Here is a 25544-nt window from a genome sequence, read left to right on the forward strand (position 1 = left end):
TTCAATAGAGTCAAGGGCATAAAATTTAAAGACAGAAACTGTCCTGGAGTGAAGGAGACTAAGTAGAGACTTGACAACTTTACATGCAATTGTCCATTCTGAACTTGATTCTTGTGCCATAAGGGATACCATTGGTACAGCTGGCAAAGTTTGGAGACTGAGGATTAGATGATAGTAATGTGTCAATGTGAATATTTTTATTACCCACAGGATTCAGACAAAACTAAAGGCTTTTGTTCTGAATGCTCACATAGCAAGCCAAAGCGAAAGTTCAAACAAATATCATGTGGTTATATAGTAGATATACTTTAGGAATTACACACTAAAGGATTCAGGGGTGATGAGACATCAGGTCAGCAATTGGTTACTCTCAAATGGTTAAAGAAAAAAAAGTTTTTTGTACTGTACTTGCAGCATTTCTACAAGTTTGAGATTGTTTAAACATTTTTTAAAATTATGTAAAAAGAAAACAATGTGTCATGGAATATGGCCTCGCCTATAAAAATAGATCCACCTGTCCTTTTTTTTTTTTTTTTTGCGGTACGCGGGCCTCTCACTGTTGTGGCCTCTCCCGTTGCGGAGCACAGGCTCTGGAGGTGCAGGCTCAGCGGCCATGGCTCACGGGCCCAGCCGCTCCGCAGCATGTGGGATCTTCCCTGACCGGGACACGAACCTGTGTCCCCTGCATCGGCAGGTGGACTCTCAACCACTGTGCCACCAGGGAAGCCCCACCTGTCCTTTTTTAAGGGATGTATGGTACCACACCCCAAATTTTACCAATCTCTTATTGATGGCATTTAAATTGATTCCAGTTCCTTGCTATTATAAACATCCAGTTATCTGTTATTATAAACAATGTTAGTAAATATCCTCATAAACATGTTTGTGCCCTTGTTCTATTTTTGCCCAAGAATAAATTCCTAGAGTTGAATTTCTAAGTGAATGGATATGCATCCTTTAATCAGTTTAATCATAAGTCATTGTAGGAAGCCACATAAAATCTCCTTGAAAGAAAATGAAATCAATAATTTGGTCATTATTTTCATTTGTTTTTTTCCCCCACTAGAAAGTAATCTCTATGAGTGGAAACTTTATCTGCCTTGATTATCACCATTCCCAACATTAAGATAGTCCTAGGCATTCAGTAAATATTTGTTGCAGCAACAGTAATAGCAAATATTTATTATGTGTCTGGTGTTGTTCTAAGGGTATGAATTCATTTATTCCTTCTAACAGGCCTATGAGATAGGTGGTAGGATTATTTCCATTTTGCAGATGAGGAAGTTGAGGCAAAGAGAGGCTAAATACTTGCCCAGTTTCACAGGGCTAGTCAGCGGTGGAGCCAGGAGTCCAGGAAGTTTTCCTTCAGTTTACAAGCTGTCAGCCTCAGTGTTATAATGGTTCTTTCTTGTTGATAAATGAATCAGTAAGTGAATGGCCAATATATTTATTTGATTCTTTGATCAATTAAAAGTTTAAACTATCTTTTTGGGTTTTTTTCTTTTTTCAAATAAAAATGGAAAAGAATGGACTGCTCACTTTGTAAAAGCCAAATGAGTTTTATGGTCCTCTGTACTAGGCTCCTGGAATTAATATTTGTACAGGTATAAACTATACATCATTCTTACTAAGAATTTATTTATAATGTGTAAACAGAATATTTGCTTTGTATTACAAATAAAATAGTAAATCTGGGTCTGCAGCTTGAGTCTAGGAGGCAGAACCTTTATTACTCATTTTTCAAACATCCTCTGCTCCCCATTTGGGCTCCTGTGCCCTGCACTTGGAATACACACTCTCCGTCTCTCACAGCGGAAACCCAACCACACTCAGGCTCTTGCTCAGAACCACCTCTTCCAGTGAAGACTGCTTTACCTTTCTCTTTTTTCTTACCCTCCTCTTGAAGATTGAAATGATCTTTCCTTCCTCAAAATTCCCTGAGTCCCTTTTATAGTACTCTCACAGGAATAGTACATTCTAAACTTACCTTATATTGTGAGAAGATGAGGATCTCCCTTAATAGACTACATTCTCTTTTACTTTTATTCATTTTATAAAATTCCAACATATAATATTTTGTACAAAATATGAAATTAAGTATGTTTTTTGAATTATCTCAAGGAAATCTATGTTGAATTTTTTTATCCTAAACAAGAATACTAAGATTTGAATATTATATATACACACACATACATACACACACACATATATTCCACAATTATCAGTCATTGTAAAATAACAAATGAAATGATTAGACATGATTTTTTTCATATTATGATTTGTATTTTGTCTTTAGTTTACAAGGCATCAAGAACCAAAAAGCATAATTAGCTTTCATTTCTGTAAGACCTTTTGTTCTGTTCATGGCTGCAAGTAGCAACTTTGCTTTTACCCACAACTTCAGTTCCCTTTTCTTTTAGTGGGCGGTTCAGGGACATCAAAGGTAATAAAATCAATCAGAGGGATAAGTGGAATTTTTTTCAAAGACTAGTACTTAAGGATGTGTTCCTTTTAGAGAATTTTAATACTAAATTTGTTTTTAAGTGTTTGTGTAATAGCAAATCTCCCTGTCAACTAGAAGAAGGACTGTCCTTGAATCCTGTTCTGCATGAAATAATAAAATATAATCCCTTCTTCACATATATTTAAAGAAAAAGAAGAACTTCAGGGAATGTTAAGCCTTGTCATTTTACAGGATTAGATTTTGTTGTAAACAAAAGCAATAGCATAGCCTTCAGGCCAGTTGTTTCTCTTCCCCCATAAGTTCTTTCCTTTACCCACAGGATTCAGACAAAACTAAAGGCTTTTGTTCTGAAAGCTCACATAGCAAGCCAAAGAGAAAGTTCAAACAAATATCATCAGTCTTTTAAAAATGTCATTGCTTGTGTAAATTAACTGGTTCTTGGTTGCTGGTGAGCCTCAAGTACCCTTGGATAGGTTGGATATTCAATCATGTTTTATTTATATTTGGTGTAAGGTATGTTTCTTCTAGAAAGCAATGACCATGAACTCCTCTGACTTAAAGTTTAGGTCATCCTTTTTTGTTTGTTTTAGCTTAGTGTTTGTTTGATTTTTTGTTTGTTTTGTTTTGTTTAGATTAGCTACAGTATCTTGTGATTTCCAGAGGATGATTTAGAGGCTAACTTATTATTGTAGAGCACTTCTAATGATCTTACTGATTTTTGCTTCTAACTGTTATTCATCTAGCCAATGGATTTATTTGTGATTCACCAAATCATGTTTATAATTACTGATTAAAATAGAACTTTAAGACATCTTTTCCTTTGAATGTATTTTTATATTGTGAATGATACATTTTAAAATAATACCTTGCTAAAATGTACATACTTGATACATAGTCTGAAATATATTCAGAACAAGAGTAAAGTCTAAACACAAATATTTTAAAATTTAGCCTAGTTGAGTCCTCTTGACAAAATGTTGAGATGTTGCATTAGTTCCGTATGGCCTGTCATTTATATTAATGTAAAGGTTTTGATCATATCCTTTGTATATAAAATTCATGTGGGAGCCAGCTGAGATTCTCCTTACTGCTTCTAATTGTATTGCATTGTAAGTCTCCAAACCTTATTCAGGAAAGAATATCTTTTGGGAGGCATGCCTTATAAGTAAGGAATTATTACTTTGTATATTAGATGCAGGATTTTTTAGTAGGTGCTTACATTTCATATATTGTGTTAGCTATAGATTTTTGATTTGTTTTAAAGTAATTCTGAGAACTTCAGCAATTACTTCTGTGGTGATCATTCTTGGCAGAGGGTATCTTTCTTCTTGGATCTATAGCTCTGTGATGCATATATGTAAACATGCCTTTGTTCTCAAAGTCTTTTTCTTTCTGATTACTGTTGTATCCAAGTGCTTTGTCTGTGCCTTAGTTTCTTTTTTTCCTTTTCTTGTGCCTTAGCCTATCATTTTTGTGAGTATCTTTGTTTACATTCAGCAGAGGTATTAAGTGCATTTTTGATAATAGAAGGGAGTGACATAGGAAGTAAGGAGAAGAAATCCGGATGCCTGGGGTGGTTGTGAGGTAAAAGGGGGAAAGAAGTAGAAGAGAAAAGGAGAGAGTGGGTGTGAGGGAGGAGGAAAGAGGAAAAGGCAGAACAGGGGCTATGGGGGTTTTTGAAATCTTGGGGGCTGGTCTTGGGGGAGGGAGATCAACAGACCAGCATTTTCACCAGGCTTGGGCTCAAGCTTGTGAAACTACTAATGTATTGAAGAACCTCAGCTGGGATTTGCTGAGCACAAATGCTGTAACGTGTTAGTCATCCATTATCTGCTTCTATTTTTGCAGGTTCTGAATGATGACTGACGCGGGTTTGTGTGATATCCCTCACAGTCCCTGTCATCCCCGAGTGATAAGGAACACTCACGTCTAGCCCCAGCACCAGGGCAGAAAGCAGCTCTGAAGGGAGGAGAGCTTCCGCTTGCGGACCTGACAAAAGTACCGCCTTCCCACGGGGTTCTGCCTGCGGCTCTTGATCCAGACACCTCGCAGCTCTCGCAGGCAGATGGTGTGTGGCCGTCGCCGAACGCCCGCCGCTCCCCGGCCATGAAGTAGCGGCTGCTGGCGGCGCCGCTGCCCGACCGCCGGCCCCAGCCCAGCGCTGCGCTGCCGGGTCCTCCCGGCGGGGCCGGAGCGGCGTGGCCATGGCTGGCTTTCGTAGCCTGCTAGTTCTCCTCCTTGTTTTTCAAAGCAGCTGTTTGGGTTTCAGAAGCCCACTTTCTGTCTTTAAGAGGTGGGTGTTTGTTTTTGTTTTTAAAGAGGCGAAATGTTTGGATGGTTTCTGTGCATGCTCCTGAAAAATGTAATCACTTAGGAACCGGAGTGTTGGAGAAATATACATGGTTGATTAACTTTGCTGAAATCACTTGGAATTTTAGCACAATAACTTCTTGTAAAAGTCCCCCTTGCAGAAAAAGCCCACTGTTTTGTAGCCAAGCTGCACTGGCTTTCAAAACTCCACTTAGAAGTTGTGATTTCCAATACTAATCACTCCCTCTTGGGGACATATTTCAGAAACTACAATATAGTCGTTTAGACTTGAATGCCTTCTTGTTTATAACAGCCCGAAGAATAAAATATAAAGGTAGGTAACTGGTGGGGAGAAGCAGATCATGGACTGTAATAGCTCACGAGAAAACATTGAGCTGTATACACACTCCTCATAATTACTATGTTAAATATTTATGCACCTGTACATTTGTAATTCACATCACAGTCTTCCCCCCACCCCCATAAAACTCCACCTCATAGCAATATTACTGTTGGTTTTTTGTTGCTGACTAGTAATACTGGACATTCATAAAATAGTCACTTACTGGCTTGTAGTTAATATTTCTGCCATTAGAGGATTGACAGGCCTGTGATAATTATAATTTATTTATACTATACTTTCATTAACTAGAAACAAATGTATATTTGACAAATTTTTATTGAATTAAGTTTTAAATGTAGGCTGCTAGGTTGCTTTGATTATATTTTGCTCTCAAGTTGGGTATATATTGCTCTTGAACTATACAATGCAGTTCTGAGAATATTATAGAATGTTATGTGGTTATTACATCTTTTCATTGGGTCTAAATCAACAATCTTTAAAGTCATAGAATTCCTTTTTTTTTCCCTTTCTCACGTCCGGATGAGCATAAGATACCATTATGTTCAAGGATATTGAAATTGTCTTCTTTTTTCAGGTTTAAAGAAACTACCAGATCATTTTCTAATGAATGTCTTGGTACCACCAGACCAGTAATTCCTGTTGATTCATCAGATTTTGCATTGGATATTCGCATGCCTGGGGTTACTCCCAAACAGGTGAGAGGAATTCTTATTTCATTATTCACATGTTCTGTATACATTCTATAATTAAAGCAAAGAAACTGCATTTACAGCAGTAGTAACATGTTTGAAAAGTAGGCATTTGCTTTCAAGACTCCTCAAATAGGGCTAGAATAATTGAATATTATAAAGAGAAGTAAATTTTTTAAGGTAAGTCTTTCAGTTAAATTTCTTTCTAAAAAGTTTATCCGTATTATTTGTGTTTTGAAATGTAACCTTGAAAATTTGTTTTGAAATTCTCAGTGGAGTAATAGCCTTCGAAATGCAGCATGTAAGTGTATATTAAAATATGAAAAATTATTCTAATAAAGGGAAATGATATTGAGCAGCTGCATCTAAGAGATTAGGTTGTTTAAATACCCTTCTATCCCAGCCACAAGTTGAGAAATAAAAGCATGTGTTTACTGCCAAGAATTCGAAAAATAAAACATTCCACACTTATAAAAGTTAAAAAAAAAAACTGTTCATGCAGGTGGTTGATTGTGAGTTTTCTTTAGAGTGATTTGCTTGTCATGAGAGATATATTTTGAAGTAGTAGCAGAATTCATACCACCGTGACTTACACAGCATTTTGAGTAGAACTGGGTTGTTGCTAGGGCTTTCCCTATTTTAGGTATACAGGAGAAGCTCAAACCCACTGCTGTCATGTGAGCAAGGTGTTTCATTAAGCATAAAAAGGCCAGAATTAATTATGCTTTTCAGCCAGGCAGTGCAGAGATTTATGTGCGTCATTAAAAGATAGTCTTCCTCTTTTGAAGGGCTGCAGAGACAGGGGAAGACCTAGATGTTGTAGAGCTGCAGTGGCTGATGACTCATTGTTGCAGATAGCATTCTATTTTTCTTTTCTTTCTTCTATTTTAAAGTACTGAGAAAATAAAGGTATTCTAGGTATTGGGGAGAATACTTTTGAAATTGACATTTGGAAGCTCTAAGAAAATACACGTGGTCTTTTTGAAGGACTAAGGATTGACATGCATTTATTTGAATACAATACCCGTGTATGGTCTAAGTATCTATAAATAACTACTGTTGTCAAATTGGCCCTCACCTCCTCACCCCTGCCCATCCACAAATGACCAGGCAAATTACTTTTCTGTGTGTTTAGTTATTAGTGTCCTGGCCTTTAATTTTATAAGGTCTTTATTTAGTACTTAGTAAAAAGAGATATAATGAGATTGGGAATAGGAGAGAACAGTGATAGTTGCTCACTTATGAAATGTGATTCTTCTTTCTCTTCTCACTTTTAAAAGTGATTTTTCCGTATATTTGTTTAAAGTGGCGTTATATTACTTTTTAAAAATATTCATGGGACTTCCCTGGTGGTGCAGCGGACCTGGGCTTGATCCCTGGTCAGGGAACTAGATCCCACATGCATGCCGCAACTAAGAGTTTGCATGCCACAACTAGGGAGCCCGCCTGTTGCAACTAAGACCTGGCACAACCAAATAAATAAATATTTTTTAAAAATTCACTAATTAGTCTTTAAGCACTTTTCTCCTACAAGAATATCATTTTCTCAAATAATCTTTTGCTGTAGTTTGTTATTATTGTGTTTCTTCTTCTCATTATTTTACAGTAAAAACATTTAAATTATTTAATAATAATAGGTAACTGTGTTGGGGTGAACATTCTCAGAAAGAGTCCTAAAGGAATTGATTATAAAAGAATAAAAAGGAACTCTATTTTCGTAAAGTAAAATGTGTTAACTCACTTTTTTGTAATCTTATAATTAGAAAAATAACTCTGTGGAAAAAATAATGTATATTAACAAGTAAATTACAGCTTGTTATTTTGCACTAGTTGCGTTCAGCTTTGCCTCGTGCAGTGGACATTTGCTGGTTGCCTTCCCAGAATACAGTTCCTCGTTGCTGCTCCTCTGAAACCATGTGGTTCCTGGAGCTGTCTACCCAGGATCCAGAGGTGGAGTACATAGAGTAGGATTAGCAAATCACTGCATTCCACTTCTCCTTCCACAATGACTGGTTGAGAAGAAGGTGTGTGACCTAGACCAGTCCGATCAAATCTTTTGCTGGGAACGCATGTTTTTGTTGCATGTGAGCAAAGGGCATGTAGTCCTAGGGTCTGCTGAGTTCGTGAGAGGAGCCATGTCTAGAACAAAACTAATACCATAGACGGCAATGCAAAGACTGAAAGAACAGAAGTTCTTGCTGACATTGCTACTTAGGCAGTTTTCCTTTATGTTAGCCTTTCTTGTTTCAACCAGACTAAGTTGGGTTTTCTCTGACTTGTAACTGAAGCTGCCTAACTGGGTAAGAGATTCCCTTGTTCTTTCTGGTCAGCTCAGAACTGGTTGTTGAATGTTTCTTCCACTTTCCCTACCACTTTCTATTGACCACATGCCACGAGTATTTACTGACTTGATCAGGCTGACATATAGGTCATATACCTAATAAACCTTCATGAGAAGTGGTAATTATACTCCTGTTGAGTGTACCCAGGAAGAGATGGATACAGAAACCCCAGAAACCCTTTCCTCCTAAACTCTGTTCTTAGTGAGGAAGATCCAGAACTGTGATAGTGTGAATACTTTTGGTGGAGAAAGTATTCTTTTCTTAAAATGCAGATGAAACTAAGTTTAATACAGATCCTTAAGAGAAAAGGAGCTAAGAAGGCAAGGAAAGAAAGAAAGAACAACTATTAGAGGACAAAAATAAACGATGGAAGGGAATAAGAACAGTTGGCCAAAAAACATGGAGAAACTGATAAAGAACAACAACAAAAAAAAAAAAAAAAGGAAAAAGAAATCAAGAATAACTATAATATGAAGACCAGAACATTTAAAAAATCATATAAGAAAATATCATATAAGGAAAGCATAGAAACAAGGAAGGGCCTTGAGAAGTTAAAATGTATTTTTTTTGATGGCAGAAGATCAAGAAGAACAACAAAGGTTAAGGAAAGAAGGAACTGAGGACCCAGAACTTGAGTTGTTAATTGAGGCAGACCAAGTTGGTTAAAGAGATATATTCACTCAACAGATTTTTTTTTTCATAAAGTAAATCTTAAGTTTCGGCAATAACGAATGATGCATCAATGAATCTGATTTAAGTGTTTTCCTCGGGGAACTTGAGTTTGTTAGGTAGGCTTGGATAGCGAAACAAGCAGATGTAGAGTAGAGGTGGAAAGAACCTTAGCTATAATTCAGATAGTACAACTAATTTTGTTGATGGAATACAGATCTAGATTGGTGTCTTACCAAAGAATATCCAATCATGTCAGACCTCTGAGATGCAGTCCATTCAGCCATACCCTAGACTTCAAAGCAGCCTTTTTAAAAATTGCTCCCATTAAACCAGCTTCGGAGAGTCTAGGGAAAGTAGTTTATTATCTATTGCAATGTCAATTTTATATTCAAAGTGAGCTCACTCTTTGTCTTCTGACTTGAAATTTCAAAAAATAATTTCCATCCTCTTTAATAAATTTCTTGTTAATCAGTGTTTTTCAGGCTTTGGGAAGATTAGGGAGAAGAGTAAGCAGCTTTTAAGTAGCCTAGAATAGAGGTAAAGTTAGTAGAATCTGGTGTCTGATGGCACTGGCTTCAAATCCAGAGCCTTGAAGTGGTGATATTTTGAGACTTTTTCTTTTAACACTTTTTCTTCCTCATTTGATTTTCTTTCTAACCAAGGGCCCCTGTGCGTTTTTGCTGTCACCAGCTGTCATCTCAACAAACAAAATAATTTGATAAGCTGCCAGCTCATGGTCATTGTAAGGTGCTATCATCAATTTGATGTGTTAACTATCCCATGGGGGTTTGATTATAAAATAAAATAAATAAGACATAATTACAGTGAGTTGACATAAAGTGTATTGTCTCAATAGCAGCCAAATCTAGTGGGCTAGAATGTAGGTTTTGGAACCAGGCTGACAGCATTTTTGTCCCAGCTCTTGTAGTGTCAACTCAGGAATTTTCTTAACTAGCTGGTCCTGCTCCTTTATCTGTAGACAGAATACTAATAGTACGTACCGGGCTTACCTGGTGGCGCAGTGGTTGAGAGTCCGCCTGCCGATGCAGGGGACGCGGGTTCGTGCCCCGGTCCGGGAGGATCCCGCGTGCCGCGGAGCGACTGGGCCCGTGAGCCATGGCCGCTGAGCCTATGCGTCCGGAGCCTGTGCTCCGCAACGGGAGAGGCCACAGCGGTGAGAGGCCCGTGTACCGCAAAAAAATAAAAAATAAAAAATAATAGTACGTACCCAGGGTTCTTCTGAGGACTGAGCAAGGTAATACCAGTGGCATTGTTCAGTTGCCCTGTATGTGCTAAGTTCTTACAAAATATGAATTCATTGTTATTTTGTGTGTTGAGGGAAATGTGAAAGAGCCTTAAGATGAGAAGGAAATTGCCAGCTCTTTACTTCCAGTAATTACTTCATGGAGAAGGTAAGACATCATAATAAGGAGAGGAAAGGTGGCCAATGAAGAAAAATAGGAAGTATGAACTGGGGTAAAAGAAACCTGGGGAAAGTAAGCAAGGAAGTAAATCTTTCAGTGTGCTTATTCTTAAGTAATTTCCATTAAAAATAGCCCTTATGATCAGAGAATGAACACTGAGAATGGATGTATGTTCTTCTCAAAGTTCTTATATATCTTTTATGCCTAGAAAAGAAGTTATCAAAAGGAATTTCATAAGTATGAAACCTTAATTTTTTTCTATATTTATTTGAAATCAGCCTAGATTTCCTCACTTTGCTGAGAACTTTGTACCTTGACCTTATTAAAAAATTACTCTTATCTAGTTCAAACCCTTTCAAATCCTGTGTTTACATAGCATTTTATTTAATTGTTATTTGTGCCACATAGGTCCTCTGCAGTCTTGGTTTAAGGATTCACAAATGTAAACTAATTTGTAAAAAATATAATTTTACAAAAATTAAATATTTTCTCTTTAACCTAATAACTTGAAACCATGTAATAATTGAATTTCTTTCCATTAGGATGTGTTAGGCTGCCATTTTCTTCCCTTATTTTGGGAGTGATTTGAGAACTATGAAGGAATACACTGTTTCCTTTCTGAACCTCTTGCAAATTATGGTCTCATTCTTTATCTCTTGAAGAGTCACAGATCATGCTTTAAAATCAGAAAGTGGTCTTCCTCTGTGTTCCTAAGCACAAATATCTATCACCAGGAATGAAAGAAAATAGAACAATTCTGAGTTTAAAGATCAGACAACCCAGAGCAACAAGTTGAAAAACTTGAAATTAGAGCCTTATCACTTATTTTAAAATAATGGTGAAAGAATGTAGTTGTTGAAATAAAACCAGAATGAACAAAATACTCCCTACAAAATTTTCTCAAGAGCTTCCCTCGATGTTTCCCTTTGCTTTTTTCTCCCCAATGAAGAACCATTAGAAAATGTTTACTAATATATTTTAACTTTTTCATTTTCTAACAGAAGAAGGGAGAAAGTTCGCTTACCTCCACAAGGCATGTACAACCACATAATGAGAACCCAGCTTTCACAGTCTTTTCTTACTGCACTAGTTTAAGAAATCAGTTTTAAAACATCAAGCTATTATCATAACATCACTTATAAACCCCATTTCCTCAGGATATATGCTTATCAAAGAGGTAATACACAAGGTAAATGCAGAATTGCGGTGGTGCTTTCATTTTATGTTCAGAATGCTGATTAAACCTTTTCATGTAAAGTCACTTAGTTATACAGAAGTTTGCCTTATGGCTGATTTGGGGGATATTGTAACATGTTAAAAAAAAATATATATATATATATATATATATATTTTTTTAAGAATCAATTCTATTTATTTTTGGTTGCGTTGGGTCTTCGTTGCTGCACATGGGCTTTCTGTAGTTGTGGCAAGCGGGGGCTACTCTTTGCTGTGGTGTGTGGGCTTCTCACTGCGGTGGCCTCTTCTGTTGTGGAGCACGGGCTCCAGGCACGCGGGCCTCAGCAGTTGCGGCACGCAGGCTCAGCAGTTGTGGCTCACGGGCTCTATAGAGCACAAGCTCAGTAGTTGTGGCGCACGGGCTTAGTTGCTCTGCAGCATGTGGGATCTTCCCGGACCAAGGATCGAACCCTTGTCCCCTGCACTGGCAGGCAGACTCCCAGCCACTGTGCCACCAGGGAAGTCCCAAATCTATATATTTTTAATTCAATCATTATGGGGAAAAAAAAAGTGTCCCTAGTTAGTGTTTAAAATTCAGGACAAAATTAGAAAGGAGCCCAGAAAAGTGAGGCTTTACTGGAATAATTTTCAGTTCTTCGGGGTTTGTAATTTACTTGTCTCAGCTCTAGTTATTAGTATGTAATAATATTTGCATTTTAAAAAAATAAAAACTCTTTTTTCTTTTGGACACAAAAATTAAAGGAAGGGAGACACCCCACACTTCCATTTCTCCTCACAGGCCAGCTTGACTTTCCGCTTAAGCCTCATTGCACAAAAGGAGAAAATTAACCTCAGCCTTCTGGGCATCAGCCGTAGGTTATCTGTTATACTCATTGTAGAGAATGGATCCGAGCTCTTCCTAAAGCAGCTGGGTGATTGCTGGGAAATGCCAGGGGCTATCTGCACCTGACTCCAGAGCTTGAACTTGCAACCCCCATGGATTCCCTGACCACCTCTGTGTGATTAGCAATCAGTTCCTTCTTACCTTCTCTAGTCCTCTGGCCTGTCTGCCCCTACACCTCTTCTGATTCAATCTGTACACTTGAACAAACATGGCTAATGGGATTTGACTGTGAGAAACTGTCTGGAAAATATTAAGAATTGTGAGGCCAAGAGTGTGAAAGACAGAAGTGGTGGCTCCAGTAGCAAGTCCTGCACCAGTGCGTTTCTGTTGCAGGAAAAAATAGACTATGAGTGAAAACTGGTTCCATTAAGTCATTGTCTTAAAATGAACATGACTTATGGCTTTTAGTGTTTCTTTTTCCTCTGTTCTTATTTTTTTCTCCCTTTATGAAAAAATAGAAAGAGGATGGTGATCTTGTTATTGAAGAAGGGAAATCAAGAAATATCCAAATTCTGGAATAGTATTTGCTTTTTATTTAGGAAGACTTAGGCAAAGTGTATAAAATTCCAAGATTTGGAAAAAGAGCAACAAAGGAGATTAAAATGCTATACCCTTTCCCCTCCCCAAACTGAGGACGTAATATTATCTATTTTACCAATGGAGAAGCTAATAGCAAAGAGAATTTTGTGATTATTAGAAAGGACGGTTACCAGGCCCTTTTTTGTTTACTTAGCTGCGTCACATTAAATTGTTTTTTCCACTTTCTCTTTTGAATGTTCAGGATTGGTATCATTTAGGATGCTACATGTCAAATTCTTAAGTTGTATTTATTTGTATAATTCACCCCTTGTTTTAACAGCAAGGCTCAACTAGACAAATAAATAGAATACAAAAATGTTAAATGGATCTTGTAAATGGCAAATTAAAGTTTCATGTAGCTCATTGCTAATTGTTAAGTTTAAATTATGATGCTTCACCTTTATTTTTACTAAAACCTATTTAATGTCCACTTAGGGAACACATGGTTGAACTATTAACAATGTTTGCCACTGTGAGAATAATCTAAACATGTCATATATCTGAGTTCAGAGCTGCAAATATACATTGACCATTTTTTCTTTCTTTATTAAAAATGAGAAATAAAAAGGAGACTTTTATTTTCAATTAATGTTTGATATTTTTGAATTAACATGATACCTAAAGAGGATATTAGAAAAAGTAACTACAGTGTAAGAGACCCCCTTATGATCACCTGTTTTCTCAATAAGATTTAGAGTCCTTTTTGTTTTCTTTTTTTCTGGTAAATTTTTTAAAGGAGAAAACATTTATTCAGCGCTCATTATGTCACGCTACTGTACTAGGCACTTTACAAGCACTGGCTTATTAATTCTCATAAAAACTTTGTGTTCAAGGTACTATCATTCCAATTTTTTTATATGAGAAATTGAAACTAAGGGAGATTAAATAAGCTATAAATCCATAGCCAAATAGCCAGTAAATTGAAGAACAAGGATTTAAATACAGATTTATTTGAATCTGAGATGCATGCTTATTTCATAATTCTGTGCTGCCAATCTATTAATGGCTTATGTGTTTCCCAGAAAATGTTACTATTATAGACATTTTTTTTTATTACACATATATTGTAAAATAAAAGCTTCCTTTAGTTAAAAAGACAAAATATAAATTACTGGCTCCATCCTAAATTGTTCAATAACTTTTTTTTTTTTTTTTTTTTGCGGTACGCTGGCCTCTCACTGTTGTGGCCTCTCCCGTTGCGGAGCACAGGCTCCAGACACGCAGGTTCAGCGGCCATGGCTCACGGGCCCAGTCGCTCCGTGGCATGTGGGATCCTCCCGGACCGGGGCACGAACCCGTGTCCCCTGCATCGGCAGGCGGACTCCCAACCACTGCACCACCAGGGAAGCCCCCAAGAGTTCTCATTTGAAATATTGTATTTCATACTTCTCCATCTCGGTAAATGACAATTCCTGTGTTATAGTTTCTCTGGGCCAAATAGACTGGCGTCTTTCTTGGTTCTTCTTTCTCACACCCCATAAACGATATGCCAGAAAATCTTATTGGTTCTACCTTCCATATATATCCAGAATCCAGCCCTTTGTCACCACACCCATCTTTCCCACTCTGGCCCATGCACCATCATCTTTTCTGGATTATTACAATAGCTCTCCCAACTGATCCGCCTTGCACTCTTATATCCCTAGAGTCTGTGCTCTATACTGCAGCCACAGGGATCCTGTTAAAACAGAAATCAGATCACATCACCCTTCTACGAATACCCTTTAAGAACTTTTCGTACCCCTCACGTTTAAAACCAAAGACTTTATAGCGACCTCCAAAGTTCTTCATTTTTCCTGCAATCTTTTTCTACTCCTTTGTCTCTCATCCCTTATTCCTGTTATAAGTCATTATGGGGAAAAGACAAATCAGAACTCTAGTTCTGCAACTTGCTGGCTGCAAGATCTTAGGCAAGATATTTAACCCTTAATGAGCTTCAGTTTCCTCATCTGTAAAATGGGGATAATAATAGTTCTTACCTGATAGGATTGTAGTTAAGGGAGTTAATATGTGTAAAGCCCAATATCACTCAGGAAATAATTAGTTATTATTATTTTTGCCCTAAAGTACATTACAATGGATGAGTTAAGGCATGTTATCAAGTAACTAATGCAAGGCACCAAGGTATTATAAATACCTTAGAATAGTTGAAATAAAGAATTAGAAAGGATCAAGTTGAGCATGAAGAGGGTGATTGCAACAATACTTTGGTCAGGACCACAATCATAATTTTCTAAAGCACATTATACAAGCAGATTAGACTCTGCATTTCTCTCTTTCTTCATTAGGAAAATCTTTGTGGAGGCAGTAGGATTTGAAGAATGTAGTTCACGGATAGAGAGAGAGATTTGGAAACAAACATTTCGAATCCCTATAAAGGGGCTTCCCTGGTGGTCCAATGGTTAAGACTTTGCCTTCCAAAGCAGGGAGTGTGGGTTTGATCCGTGCTCGGGAGCTGAGATCCCACATGCCTCGCAGCCAAAAAAACAACATAAAATAGAAGCAATATAGAATCCCTATAAAGGGCACCATTCTAGAAATAGTGCTGTAAACAGATGACATAATCAGAACCTCAACTTTTATCATTTTGTCTTTAAAAGAATCTAGTAGGCACAGTTTACTAAGAGAACAGTTATATACCTTTAGGCACCAAAACCATCACTGTGAAACATGTAAAACAAAAATTTAGGGTGAAGTTGGTTATAATACAATTATAGACGGATATTTGGTATATCAAATAGACTCCAAAAAGGAAATGTGTAAAGAACTTGAATATTTCAGTCAACAGAATAATTTAATATTTTTAACATACAGTAAATGTAATTTAATATATATGTAGACATAAAATTTTACATTTTAGAAAGAGAATATACATTTTTGAATGTATATAAAATATTTTTAAAAAATCACTTGGCTAGACATTAAGAAACTTCAGTTTACTACAATAATTAGAGTTTTATAGCTCTTACCCTCTGATGATAATCCAATAAAACTAGAAATAGACTTTTAAGAGATGCCATGGAAAACTTTCTACTTAGAAATTAAGGACAATTCTTCTATACAACCCATGAAACAAGGAGAAAAATAAAAACTGAAATTATAAATTATCTAGAGAGTAACGGCAAGGCAAATACTTTATAACAAAACCCATGAGACCCAGCTAAAGCAGTACTCAGAGAAAAACTGATAGCCTTAAATTCTTTTATAATGAAAAAGTAGAATGAAAGTAAAATTATATAGATAATTCAACTTAAAAATGAGGAAGATAGGGCTTCCCTGGTGGCGCAGCGGTTGAGAGTCTGCCTGCCGATGCAGAGGACACAGGTTCGTGCCCCGGTCCGGGAAGATACCACATGCCGCAGAACGGCTGGGCCCGTGAGCCATGGCCGCTGAGCCTGCGCGTCCGGAGCCTGTGCTCCACAACGGGAGAGGCCACAACAGTGAGAGGCCCGCGTACCGCAAAAAAAAAAAAAAAAGAAAAAATGAGGAAGATAGCAATCAAATCAGTGAAAAGGAAGAATTAATAAAGATAAAAGCTGAAATTTATAAAATAGGTCAAATAATATAAACGAAATAAGAAATCATTTCTTTGAATATCCATTAAAATGGATAAGCTCATGGCAAGCCTAACTAAAGATTAAAAAGTGAAAAAATTATGCATTATCATTAGAAAGTGTAAAGAAAACATTTTAGATACTATTATGTGCACCTCTGTTGGTAAATTTTTTTAACAATAAATTTATTTATTTATTCATTTTTGGCTGCATTGGGTCTTTGTTGCTGTGTGCGGGCTTTCTCTAGTTGCAGTGAGCAGGGGCTACTCTTCGTTGCGGGGCACGGGCATCTCATTGCGGTGGCTTCTCTTGTTGTGCAGCCCGGGCTCTAGGTGTGCAGGCTTCAGTAGTTGTGGCTCATGGGCTTAGTTGCTATGCGGCATGTGGGATCTTCCCAGACCAGTGATCGAACCTGTGTCCCCTGCATTGGCAGGTGGATTCTTAACCACTGCGCCACCAGGGAGGTCCCATCTGTTGGTAACTTTAATAATCTTGAGGAAATAGTGATTTTCTAGAAAATAATTAGCTATCCAAATTGACCTAAAAAGGTCCTTAAAAAACTGAACAGGCCACTAACTATAGAAGAAACTAGAAAGGTAAAAGGATTACATACACACACACACACACACACACACACACACACACACACACACACACAAACTTTTAAAGATAAGAGTTGTTTAACTAAGAGTAGACTGAGAATGAGTAAAAAAACATATATGACAGAAAAAAGGCTAATATGCCAAATATAAAAAGAGGTCACACAGACTACTAGGAAGACAAGCAACCTAAAAGAAAAGCAAATGAAGGGGGCTTCCCTGGTGGCACAGTGGTTGAGAGTCCGCCTGCCGCTGCAGGGGACGCGAGTTTGTGCCCCAGTCCGGGAGGATCCCGCATGCCGTGGAGCGGCTGGGCCCGTGAGCCATGGCCGCTGAGCCTGCGCGTCCTGAGCGTGTGCTCTGTGACGGGAGAGGCCACAGCAGTGAGAGGCCTGCGTAACACACACACACAAAAAAATGCAAATGAAGGATATTAATGTTAAATTAATAGAATGTAAAAAAGTTCAACCCTGTTAATAATCATAAAAATTAAAACTAAAGAAAAAAGATATATTTTTTTAACCCATTAACATGGCAAAAAATATTAAAAAGAGCTATAATAGAGCTTTTAAGGATGAAAAGACATGGGCAGGCTCATACATTGTTGTTGGAGGATACATTGTCACAAGCTTTTTAATAAAGTTATCTGGAATTATCTTTTAAAGTAAAAATATTCATTTCTTTAAAATTATGGGAGATCATTCTATAAAATATTATGCAATGAGTGAAAAACTAAGATAGGTCTGTGTACCTTGCCTTAGAAGTATTGTTGTGTATTAAGTGAGAGAAGCAAACTGCAGTCATGTGCAGAGTGTGACCCCATCTTAATAAAAATAAATAATAACAAAATTTCTATATATGTGTGTCTGTTTGGATATACATTTTTGTACAAGCATGGAGGAAGTTGGAAAGAGGCACTTTAAGCTGTAAATGCTGGTTCCCTTGGAGAGGCAGCAATGAAGGAGGATGACAACAGACTTTTAGTATATATCCAAGTTGTTTTATCATTAAAAAAAATCATCTATTATTTTATAATTGTTAAAAATTAACAAAGAAAGAAACAATATCACTAACAAAAAGAATACCAACAAAGAGGATCTTCTACCTTCCTAATATAAACCCCTAATGTTCTAGAAATCTCTAGAGGGTTTTTCCACACAATGCCTCTAATTGATAAATTTTTAATTCCTATTCCTCTGCTTTGCAACAGTGCTATTAGGAGAGCCTGGTTAATGAAAGAATTTAGGAAATTTTGTACACATTTAGAAACAAATAAAGCCAGATTTATAGGGGGGTCATTCTTCTATTATAGTCGGTCTTGAAGGTGTTTGTGGAAGGCAACCATGCATATCCTTCCACACTGGCAACAAAAGTGATTCTCTTTGCACTTATTAGCCACCAGAAAAATCTTCTTTGTTTCACTTATTTCTGGATTTATGTAGTCTGAATTAATATTTCAATAACCCTATTTAAGAGGAGCATTTGGAGCCACTCCACATGAATGTTGCATTCTTTAAGCAAAAGTGCAGAACACACTCTTTCCAGGCACCGATTACCTTTCACAGATAATGTAATCTACTCAATCTTGTATAAAGGGACAAATCTGATGTACACACTAAAGGCATGGCTCTGTCTTAGCATGCAAAAGTCACCCCATCCAACAAACCTTAGAACATTTTTGAAGAGGAAAGTATATAAATATAGGGAGTACATTGCCGCTATACACCGTGTCATCCTCCCACCTCAGCTAATCCAGTATTAAATGAAAACATTTACCATGGCAACATCGATTTATAAAGGGCAAATGATGTTTCTGCGAGATTAGAATATTTCCTTTCATAGATCTCAGAGGTGCGCACAGTTAACACTTTAACACCCTTATTTAGTAATTTTATATAAGACTGAAAAAGCTAACGCTCTGTAATAGATTATTTTTAAATGTTTTAATTTGGAAATAGAATCCAAAACAGAACAACAAACTCTTAACAGAAGCGACATCAAATTAAATACAGGCAGAAAAATACCACTAAAATATTTCAGTCTTCACTATTTGTGGAAATAAAAAATTTTCATTTTGTGGTAAGCTGTACTGAACTATGGTTAAATCATTTGCTTCCAGCTGAGTGATCATTTTGCTGTGAAGATGCAGATTCTCTGTTTACTATTTCTACAATTGATGGTTTTAGTTATAATATTTAGCTTTCCTATTTTGGACATGTTAAAATGTTAACTTCATCTCCTTAATGTATTTTTCATAAACGCTAAGGTAGTATTCACAGATATTTTACTGTTGTGGTTTCATCTACTTGCCTCAGACTTTGTATTTATTTATTTATTTATCTATGGCTGCCTTGGGTCTATGTTGCTGCGCGGGGGCTTTCTCTAGTTGCGGAGAGCAGGGGCTACTCTTCTTGGCGGTGCACGGGCAGCTCATTGCAGTGGCTTCTCTTGTTGCAGAGCACAGGCTCTAGGCGCGCGGGCTTCAGTAGTTGTGGCACGTGGGCTCAGTAGTTCTGGCTCGTGGGCTCTAGAGCACAGGCTCAATAGTTGTGGTGCACAGCCTTAGTTGCTCCATGGCATGTGGGATATTTGCGGACCGGGGATCGAACCCGTGTCCCCTGCATTGGCAGGCAGATTCTTAACCACTGTGCCACCAGGGAAGACCCTTGCCTCAGACTTTGAGGGTAGACACAGTAGATGTAAGAAAGAAGATAGATTGGTAGTCTGGGTAAATGCAGGTATTAAAGAGGTGACTGTAGTGAGGTCAAACAAGTTTAGAAGTTAACAAATAGTCTCTGTATGGTTTTTCTGCGGTCCTAACTGCTCCATAATACAAAATGGAGAAAACTGTGCTCAAGGGTGAGGAAATTAAGTTCCTGCCCTGAATAGCTCAGAGTTGAGAGTAAAAAATTTATCTTGCTCGACGTGAATTCTTTGACTCTGCCAGAGGTATATACTGTTCAATCTTCTGCCTAGAGTTTATTTAATCAGCACAGTAAGCTTGGGTCTAGAAGCCCACAGCTCTTAGGCATAAGGAGACTTTAGTCCTTCAGTCAATTGTGGCAGGAGTCAGTTGAAATAAATAAGGTATTTCATACAGTTACTACCCACAATATTCCCTTTTCACTTTGGTTTGTGATGACCTGAAAACCTTCTACAATAGCCAAAGAGATTTGAAGTGCCACTGAAGCAAATAAAAGCCAAATCTAGCATTCTTTTAATGCTTCCAAGTCTGCTGCTATTGGAAGACTCCAAGTTTATTGTAAGACTGTATGTCATTTATTTCCCCACATTCCTTCTTTCCACAACATGTATTCCCCAAGATAAAAAAATGTCAGTTGTCCAAAAAAAGGCTGACAGATATATGAGTCCAAGATCATTTCTTTGCATTTTTAAAATAAAACCTCTAAAACCTATTTTTGGTGGCTAAGAACTTTATAGAGAATAGAGATTTGCAAACCTGTGAATCACTATGTTATGAAGGAGGACATTAAATTAAGAGTGATCTTAAAAAAAAAAAAGAATGATCTCGAATCTTTATTGTAGTCAGTTCAGAAACTCATTGACTGAGAATGAATTTTTACTTATAAGTATATTCAGACCTACTAGTGAAATCCAAAAATATTATTGCATATATATTAGTATTAGTACAGTTAATTCAGGGATATATAAAAATTTTATAGTAATTTTGCTCAAATATTGAAATATAAACAAGATTGAAATGATTTTTCCAACTCTTCATTTTCTAAATATCAGTCTGCCAGACCATTTTATAAAATGGTTTTAAACATAATAAAATGTTTTATAAAATAATCTTATGTCACCATTGTAACACCAGTGTACACCAATCACCATAACATACCTAACCTATTGTGTAATGCAGTGAATAAGATAGCCTTGTTAGCCAGCCATTATTTACAGTATTACTTTTGTGGGCCTGGGGTGAAGCCTGAATTCCATCTGAGTATTAATCATTACAGGAACAAATCTCCATTTCATGCCTCGTCATTTAAACATCATCTCCACTTCTGTCATTCTTGAGATATACTGTCAAGTTCCTTAAGAGGAAAGACTGGTCTGTTTTGTTCATTATTCTGTTCCCTGGGCCTAAAAACAGTGCTGTGTCCAACAAAGATTAATTGAATAAATTCTTTTTAGAAGGAACGGGTATTATCTTCATATCAAGAATACTTCTGGGACTTCCCTGGTGGTGCAGTGGTTAAGACCCACTCCTCCCAATGCAGGGAGCCTGGGTTTGATCCCTGGTCAGGAAACTAGATCCCACATGCCTGATGCAACTAAGAGTTTGCATGCCACAACTAAAGAGCCCACCTGCTGCAACTAAGACGCGGAGCAACTGAATAAATAAATATTTTTTTAAAAAATGAATGTTTCCTGCCCCTCGTCAATAGTCCCAAGCGTGCGCGTGCCCTCACACACACAGTGCACACATATACACCAGTGACTGTAGTATTTTTGTGTCTCCACATTGATCACAACTTAGGAGTCCCCTGCTGCCGTGCTCTTCATACAGAATAAATATTCTGAAGTTCAATGTTTTTATTTTAACTGCTACCTAACTTTTTCCTCTTGCATGATATTTTCATTTCTATTGGCATATTTAAGATATAATTTACGTAAAAATAAAAATTCACGAATTTTTAGTATACAATTTGATGAATGCTGGCAAATAATATGCAGTTGTGTAACTGCCACCAAGACATGATAAAGAACATTTCCATCACCCCAAAACGTTCCCTCGTGCCCCTTCGTTCTCCCTACTCCCATGCTTTTTCCCATCCCCGTCCCTTATCCCCTGGCAACTGCTGGTCTTTCCGTCACTAGTTTAGCCTTTTATAGATTTACATATAGATGTAATCACAACAGTATACAGTCTTTGGTGTCTGGCTTCTTTCACTTAACATGATGCTTTTGAAATTCATCCATGACATTGTGTTTATCAGTAGTTTGTTCATTTTTATTGCAAGTCTTAGCTGTGGGAGAGTCTGGACTCTAACTCAGGCAAGACTGGCTCCAGACCCTGTGCTTTGAAACCGTTATGTGATGCTGTTTTTCATTCCATATAATTTTCTTAATCGTCTCTGATAATGCTGTCCTCCAGCTCAGAAATCTTCAGCAACTCCTTATTCTGACCAAATACATTTCCTGGTCCATATTCTGGTTTCTAAATTCTCTGCCCTATGGTCCCCATCTATGCCACTTTACTTTTTATTCCCTGCATTGCTTTTTCCTGAATTCCCCATTTTCTACCACACTTAGCCTGTTTATTATTCCTACAGGTAGATACCTTTGAACCCCCTGATGTTATTCTTTCTGCTTATTATAATTTCTTTACCCTGCATCTTCACCTATTGAAATCATACCCCATTAAGTTACAGAATCTGTGTTCCTTTCCCCATGAACCTAACTGATTTCCTCAGAGCGATCTGATCTAGTGCCATAATAATTTACACCACTCTTATAAACCTATTGTATTGTCACTTACAGTGATTCATTCTCATGTTTTAAATCTCTCCTGTTAAAACGTCTCTGAAACCAGTGACTGCATCTTATTCATCTTTGTGCATATTTTTGTCAGTTTATGCTCATGCTGAGCAAACAAACATCATAATCTATATTTAAAAGAAGCCAGCTCATACCTGTCCTTCAGACAAGATATTGTTTTCACAATATTTTATCTCATGTCTTGCACATGGAAGGTACCCAGTGAATATTTGTTGATTAATAGATCTTCCTGGAGTCTATGCCTAGCTACTTCCTCTGCTCTTGGGGACATGTGGGAAAGCAAGTTGGGTGATGACCCATATGATATAATAAAGGTTGTCTGTCTAGTTAAGGCTATATTCCCAATTCCTCACCTAATAAATATTTGTTAAGAATTGGTTGTGTCCTTTGGTCAAGGCACAGAGCACACTGGCAAATATGGATTGATTAAATAGCTCATCTCCTTGCTTAAAATGGTTGGAACCACATTAGATTGTTTTACCTCCTTAATGGTCTGTATTCTAGGTATCTACAATCCTTTTTATTTCTTCCTTTGAGATGTCTTCCAGATTTGTGCCTTTTCCGCTCTGTCCCAGTGACTGGTTTTCTTCATTCCCTGTGCGGCCTCTTCTTCCTGTCCAGAGTCTTTGCCCTTTCCTGTCCTTGCTGTGCTTGCTCTTCCCTCCCTGTGTGCCCTGGGTAATGCCTTCCCAGCTTTCAAATGTCAACCTAAGCATCATTCTCTCAGAGAACCTATCCCTGACCATCTCGCATTCCCCCATCTTTCCTACTCCACTCCCCACTCCCACCTTTCAGAGAGCTGTCATAGCTCTCATAGCACCTCATGCCTCTTTTCCAGAATATCTTTCACAACTGCAATTTTACATTTGCTTATGTCATTACTCCATTCATACCTTTATTTCCTCATCAGACTGCAGACTGTGTGAGAGCAGGAAACACACCTGTCTTTGCTCACCATTGTGTCCTCCCTGTCTAGTCCAGGGTCAGCTAATAGTAGACTCAGTATACATTTGTGGGATAGATAGACTATGGGACATATGGCTGGGTAAATGTGTGGATTTCCACTGCTACTCTCCTGTTATAGACTTAACCCAATTTGATAGCAGCATCTTCTGGTTTGGTTCCACACTCCACTGCCTTCTCCCTCCCATTGTATCCTCATTGCTCATCCTCAGTTCCAGCAAAGCGTTCTTCCTAAAAGACTGCACTCATAGTTTCATGCACCACATCTCAGTCACTCACAGTGACCAACATCACATATAAACAGATCAAATCTAAATACCCCTCATTACCCAAGCTCTTTTATTATCTGGCTTAATTCAAATTTATCCAACTTCCTTTCTTAGAACTCCCTAAAATGTTACCTTTGTGCCTGTTTGTCCATTCAACTCCTTATCTCTCCTCCTACCACACTTACTCCCATTTCTGGGTTTTGTTCAGACTAATTTTTCAGCTCAGGTCTTCTTATTACCTTTGTTTGTCTGAAGTCTTCCCCTTTGTAGAGACTCAGCTTCTCTGTTCAGGGCCTCTCAGATGCTAAGAGAAGCCTCAGTCACTTCCTTTTGTTTTTGAGCTTCCACTTGATCATTTTTTTTAAATATTAAGAAGTGCCAAAGCAGGAAGATAAAAGCAGGTATGGATACTACATGCTGGTTGTCCTCCATTGGCCTCTCCCGATGTACTTTCCACTCCAGCCTACTCCAGGCTCCAGGAGACTGATCTTTATGGGTGCCCTTGCTCTCTAGCTTCTAGTTGACTTTAGTCATTGGGAGGAACTGGCAGAAGGCTGGAAAGCAGCAGAATGAGATCAGGTTATTTATTTCCTTTGTTTCTTCTCTGTTGAGCAGCAAGTTGACAGTGATTTGGGTTCTCTCCCTATGTCATAGCTCCTGTCATCTATGGCTGTAACAATCTCTGGGTTTGATAACTCTTTCTCTTCTTGATTCATATCTTTGAGTGGTAACAGCTTGCTACTTTATAAATCCCTAGGGTGTTTCAACATCCCTTACATGCTTCTCTTAACCTAGCCAACAGCTATGTCCTTGGTTCTTTGGTTAAATGCTCCTCAATTGCTGCCTTTGTTTGTTCCTTCTGTTTCCTAAGGGAATCTTGACATTTTAAATATTAAGCACAGCAAATTAATGCTTACGTTTTAGAAATGATGCAGTGCCATATATATTGTCATTCACAATAAAAGTACAGGATTTGTAAATTATTTTAAATCTGTGCATTACAAGTGGTGAAATCTGGACACAAGTTAGAAGGTGTAAGATGTGTCGTCTTTTTTCAGTCCTGTCTGTATTTCTCACTTTCTGCTTAAACTTGTTAGGAGAAAAGACGCTCTGAATATTAGGCCCAGCCAAGTGGCCCTCTTCCCCTGAATCCTGACTGGAACCAGGTCCTATCTGGAACCAGGTCATCCGTTTGGATCTCTCCCTTCTCTGAACTCCTATCACTCTCCCAGCCCTTAACGCAAAGCTTAACTCTTCACTGTTTCCTAGTGGTAGGCTTTGTTTCCGTTATTAGATTCTAAAGTTTCTGAAGGAAGAGGACTTTTCCTATCTAATCTTATGTCCCAGGAGCAAAATATATATAGAATCAATGTATGTTTGTTGTTCTGTTTGTTGGCTGTTACATTAATTGGTTGGTAGGTTGGTATCAAAGATTCTTGTGAACAAACTGTATTTTTTTAGTTTTAAACATTTTAATGGAAGACTTCTAATATACACAAAATTGAAGAGCTTGTATAATGAGCCCCCATGTACCCATCAATGATTATCAACATTCATGTTTTATCTATATTCCTCTACTTGATTCCTCCCCAACACACACACACTGAATTATTTTGAGGTGTCTACCAGACATCATTTCATAGTACTTTGTTATATATTTTCAAAAGGTAAGCACTTTATTTTTAAATATAACCACAATCACCATTATT

At 37.6% G+C, this 25544-nt stretch overlaps 1 protein-coding gene across 11 annotated transcripts in view; it reads left to right on the forward strand.

Moving 5' to 3' along the window:
* Positions 1–4517: 4517 nt before the first annotated feature.
* The window catches only part of PAM (peptidylglycine alpha-amidating monooxygenase), a 152086-nt gene continuing 131059 nt past the window's right edge, over positions 4518–25544 (forward strand). For 10 of the 11 annotated variants that reach the window (XM_065874292.1, XM_065874293.1, XM_065874295.1 and 7 more), the window contains exons 1-2: positions 4669–4757; positions 5713–5833. In XM_065874292.1, the coding sequence (XP_065730364.1) occupies positions 4669–4757; positions 5713–5833 (210 nt within the window). Of the gene's footprint in view, positions 4758–5712; positions 5834–25544 lie in introns of all 11 variants that reach the window. The other variant, XM_065874294.1, reaches the window with a different exon arrangement.

This window comes from Phocoena phocoena, chromosome 3, assembly GCF_963924675.1.
Source record: "Phocoena phocoena chromosome 3, mPhoPho1.1, whole genome shotgun sequence".
NCBI lineage: Eukaryota > Metazoa > Chordata > Mammalia > Artiodactyla > Phocoenidae > Phocoena > Phocoena phocoena.